The 5,253-nt window shown below is 41.9% G+C and overlaps 1 protein-coding gene across 1 annotated transcript; it reads left to right on the top strand.

The window, feature by feature from the left end:
• The first annotated feature begins 3,207 nt into the window (after window positions 1-3,207).
• On the top strand, window positions 3,208-4,354 carry LOC142151113 (vomeronasal type-2 receptor 26-like). The gene is made up of 2 exons (XM_075206443.1): window positions 3,208-3,293; window positions 3,379-4,354. The coding sequence occupies exon 2, from the start codon at window positions 3,411-3,413 to the stop codon at window positions 4,287-4,289; it is 879 nt and encodes a 292-aa protein (XP_075062544.1). The 5' UTR covers window positions 3,208-3,293; window positions 3,379-3,410; the 3' UTR covers window positions 4,290-4,354.
• The last annotated feature ends 899 nt before the right edge of the window (window positions 4,355-5,253 follow it).

The following is a 5,253-nucleotide window of genomic DNA, read 5'->3' as shown; positions in this document are numbered from 1 at the left end:
GATAGTTATGGGAGACTTCAATATAGTAGCAGATCCAAAACTGGATAGATCCTCTCAGCCTTCGACTCATGGGGCGGGAATTGGCTCATTGGGTCCCTCATTAGCTTTTACCAAGGTGTTGGGGGAATTTGACCTATATGATGTATGGAGAACTGCAGATCCTAATGGCAAAGATTTTACATATTTCTCACCTGTCCATAATTCATATTCGTGTATAGATTTGATTTTGGCGGATAAATGGACCCTTCAGGCTACCAAGTTAGTCAAGATTCTTCCGATAACTTGGTCGGACCATGCTCCAGTACTGTGGACGTGGAAGGACATTAACATCTTTACTCCCCCTAGGCCGTGGCGTATGCCATCATATCTTTTATCTCAACTAGAAGCTAGACTGGATATTAAAAAAGCTATTGAACAATACTATCAAACTAATGCCCCCTTTGACACTAATATCTTTAATTTCTGGTGTGCGTTAAAAGCAGTTGTGAGAGGGGTGGCGATCAAGACGGGCGCTCGGTTAAAAAGGGCTAACGCTTATCTGCAAAAAGAACTCGAAGATAAACTAGTTAAACTTGATACTCAGAATAAAGCACGCCCCTCTAAGGAACTGAAAAAAGAAATTATCTCAGTTAGAGCCCAACTTCAGAAAATGCTACTGTCCAAAACTCAACTAGCGTTAACTAGACTTCGACAAAAATACTATGTGGCGGGGAACAGAGCAGGAAAGCTTCTGGCGAGGAAATTAAGGGGCTCTCAAACAGAGGTGGTGGCTCTCTCTCTTGACGCTGAGAAGGCCTTCGATAGATTACATTAGGGGTATTTGGAGAAGGTCCTCTTACGGTTCCATTTTCATGGCAAATTCCTAGCCGCTATCGCTGCACTATATTCTGACCCCTCAGCTAGGGTGTTTTGTAATGGGTTCATGTCAGACGGCTTCAAGATTTCAAATGGAACTAGACAGGGCTGCCAGCTGTCCCCGCTGATATTTGTTTTGGCAATGGAACCCCTAGCAATAGCTATTAGATCCTCTCTCTTGTTCCCGGGCATCAATATCAAGAACACGACTCATAAACTATGTCTGTTTGCCGATGATGTTTTACTATTTGTGACCAGCCTGGAGACCTCGCTGCCGGCCCTCCACAATATACTTGATACCTATAGCCGAGCATCATACTACAAACTTAACTCAACTAAACCCGAGGCCCTTCCAGTAAATATTCCCCCCTGTAAGACAGAACATCTCAAAAAAAACTTTCAATACTCTTGGAAAACGGTAGCTGTCCCATATTTAGGCATAAAGATCACCCCCTCCCTGGATAGCACAATTAACCTAAACTATTCGGCTTTGATACAACAACTACTCTTATTAACCAAATCATGGGCCTGCTGCGAGATCTCCTGGCTGGGAAGGTTGGCAACCTTTAAGATGTCGGTACTTCCGAAAATGATGTATCTATTTCGGACTATACCCGCCAATATCCCGAAACCACTGTTTGATAAATTGCAGTCAATTATGTTAACCTATGTTTGGAAAGGTAAACCCCCTCGTTTGTCCGGTTCTCTAATGTGTTTGCCCAAGCAACATGGTGGTTTGGCGCTCCCAGATCTACATAAATATCACCACGCGTGTCTACTAGCCCAAATAAGGGATTGGTCTCTACCCCCAAATCACAAACTGTGGGTCGATCTAGAAAGGGCACTGTGCCTGAAGTTCCCATTAGAGGATTTGATCTGGGTCCCTAAATCTTGGCGTCCGACACCTGCTCTCCTTCCCAAGATACTCAAAGATTCCCTGGCGGTGTGGGATAAATTTACTGTAATTAGCCAAAACCTCACGGTACCTACCTCTAATATCTCGCTGACAACTGTGACAAAGCTTATCCCAGAGTTAAATTTAAATCGTTGGATTGAGAATGGGGCCAAGTTCTGGTCAGATCTACTTGAGGGCCAGGGACTTATGTCATTCTCGCAAATACGAGATAAGTTTCACCTCCCCGCCCAGGAATTCTATAAATATTTGCAGCTTAGACATAGGTTCTCTGCCCTTCCTGGTCAAGGTTTGGAAATGTCTTGTGCACCAGCCCTTATATACACGAGATTGACGAAGGGATCTAATAGAGCAGGTATTACCTTTTGGTATAAACTTCTCTTCCCAACCACATCAGAATCTAAGTCCAGTTCCCAAATTCAATGGGAAACAGACCTTAACATTACGCTCTCCACGGGTCATGGAAGAAAATATTTATTAATTCTTTTCAAATGTGTGAATCATTCGGAAATGATGGTGAAGTTAATTAACAGACTATACATTACACCGACTCGTCTTCACAAAATGTGGCCTGCTCAATCAAAATTTTGTTGGAGACAATGTGGCTTACTAGGGGATATTATGCACATATTTTGGGAATGCCCTCTTCTTTGTCCTTTCTGGGAGCAGGTGTTTGAGTTTGACAAACAAGATCACCTCTCAAAAAATAGATCCCACTCCGGAAGTTGCTTTATTACAGCATTTTCCACCTCAATTCCCTCTCCATGCTAGATATGTGTTTTGTCATATTTTAATAGCTGCCAGGGCAGCATTGGCTCAAAATTGGAAAACCCCCATCCTGCCTACATTAAGCAAAGTGATCACTAAAGTACAGTTTAGCTTCGAGATGGAGACGTGGGGGATGCCATACTCTTCATCCCCCTCATCACCCCTAATAAAGTGGTTTTCCTGGCATGTGTATACTACTGAGGGAAAGGGAGGGAAAGAGAGCAACCAGAACTCGTACTGATTCATTACTTCCTCTTTCACAGTTTACCTTGAATGAATCCTGGTCAGAACCCACATAATTTCTTGTTAGGATAAACCCAATAAGAGCTTGTCCTCTCTGCTGCAATAGGGGCCTATGCTCTTTATGCTTTTCTTGTATTGCATTACTGTTCTAATGACCTGTGAGTCTCCTCTATGTTAAGTATCGCGAATTTTGAAGTGCTGTAACGTGTTTACCCCGCTATGTACCCCCTCCTTCCCCCTTCTTTTCTCTGGTCTTCCCTCCCCTTTCCCCTGATTTTTTTCCTGTATCCCTTTTATTTGTAAGAAAAATAAAAAACTATTGAAGTTGAAAAAAATATCTGTATCTCCTACAAGCACTATGACAGGTCATACTTTATTTATCTCACTTAGGTTCCTCAATCAAAGTGCAGTCCAAGCTGTCCTTCAGGATTTAGAAAGGTGACTATTCCAGGAAAACCCAGCTGCTGTTTTGAGTGTGTTCCATGCCCACAAGGAGAGATTTCAAATAAAACAGGTACTATCAATAATTTGGACAGATTATTTTCTTAAATCCCAACTATGTTATTTTTGAAAGTCCTGATGGTAACGTTCTTTTCCAGATTCTGTCGATTGCCAGGAGTGTTCCTGGGATATGTGGCCCAATCTCCTTCAGAATATGTGCTTACCAAGGACCATTGAGTTTCTTTCTTACAATGAAGCTATGGGTATTAACTTGGCAACCATTGCCATATTCTCTTCAGTTGTCCCAATTGGCATTTTGGTAGTTTTCATCCACTACAGAACTACACCCATAGTCCGAGCCAATAACTGGACTCTCAGCTGTCTTCTCCTCATATCATTAAGCTTTTGCTTCCTTTGTTCATTAGCCTTTATTGGATACCCACAACCCGAGATGTGCCTGCTGCGTCAGGTGGCATTTGGTTTGGTTTTTTCTTTCTGCATCTCATGTGTTCTCGCCAAGACTATTACAGTTGTCATTGCCTTCAAGGCCACCAGACCTGGAACTAGATTAAGACAATGGACTGGAACAAAAGTGTCCTACTCAGTTATTGCAATTTGTGTTCTTATTCAAGTATGTATTTGTGTGATGTGGCTTTCTTGCTCACCTCCATTTCCAGAATACGATAAACAAACAAAGTCTGGTGTCATCGTTATTAGCTGCAATGAGGGTTTTCCCCTTGCGTTCTGGACTATGCTAGGATATCTTGCCCTCTTGGCCACCGTCAGTTTCATTGTTGCCTTCTTGGCTAGAAGACTACCTGACAGCTTTAATGAGGCCAAGTACATCACCTTCAGCATGTTGGCCTTCCTCAGTGTCTGGATATCCTTTATCCCAGCCTCTCTCAGCTCACGTGGGAAGTATACTGTGGCGATGGAGATCTTCGCCATCTTGTCCTCCAGCTGGGCTGTGGTGGTTTGTATATTCTTCCCAAAATGTTTTGTCATATTGTTTCAACCAGACATGAATTCCAGAGGACTTCTGATGAGGAAAGACCATGATCGTAAATAGAAAATCCAGACTTTCCATGAAATGTTGGACTTCTGTCGTAAATTACCATTCTTCCAAGTCTGTGTTAAATATTTCCCAACAAATAAAAACCTCAACCAAGATATTACTCTGTAAATGGCATAGTATAATACATAAATGAGCCAGTAACTAAAAAATTGTAAAAGGCAATTAATTTAAAATAAATCTTTCAGTAAGTAAAGAGAAATCATTAGATTTTAAGTAGAAAAGTCAGGATGTGTTTTCCCATCTTTTGCATATGCTGCAATATTTATTTTCATAAAGAGTGAGATTTTATTTATTATTGTTATTATTTATTACTTTTATTTATAAGGCGCCACAAAAGGTCTGCAGTGTTGTACAATACAATTACAGCATACAATAAACAGAGAGCAACGATCCATTGAAAACTGCAAAAATACAAGAAAAACAAAAAAATACAAAGACCAGACATACTGAATAAATAAATTAATCACAGATAACTCCGTCACGCAGTTCAAGTTATTTACGGGACAGTGAGTGAGTGAGTGAGTGAGTGAGTGATGGTAATGCCCAATGTGAAGTAGGCCTGAGCTCAAGAAGACAGGGCTAAGGAAGTAGTCCTTAAGGTTCAGAGGGTAGTCTGGGCTGGGGGGCATCTGCCCCCCTGGGCTGGTCTCAAAGTGGGCTACTTTGGCCTGGGTCACGGGCCGCCTACATTTTTTTTGTCCTTTAAATGTTCCTAATAGGCTGCTGAGTCAAGTCTTCCCCCTGGGCGAGAATTCGCCAGCCCTCTCGTGGCTGATGCAACAATAGACGTAAAACACAAGGAAAGAATACCCTTCATGTGAGAGCTTACATCCTAAAGGGAAGGGAAATACACAAATCGGGTTGTACCAAGTGGGAGAGTGAAGGGGATTTAACTTATTGTACTAATAGTATCTCTTACTCTTATCTTCACCTGCTACCTCTGGTATCTCCATTCGAG

The sequence above is a fragment of the Mixophyes fleayi genome, chromosome 4, assembly GCF_038048845.1.
Source record: "Mixophyes fleayi isolate aMixFle1 chromosome 4, aMixFle1.hap1, whole genome shotgun sequence".
NCBI classification, from domain to species: Eukaryota; Metazoa; Chordata; class Amphibia; order Anura; family Limnodynastidae; genus Mixophyes; species Mixophyes fleayi.
The sequence above is the reverse complement of the archived record's forward strand: the minus strand, read 5'-3'. Positions and strand labels throughout refer to the sequence as shown.

Coding starts and splice junctions, on each gene's coding strand:
- LOC142151113 (XM_075206443.1), top strand. CDS start 3,411: ATGTGGCCCAATCTCCTTCAGAATATGTGCTTACCAAGGACCATTGAG.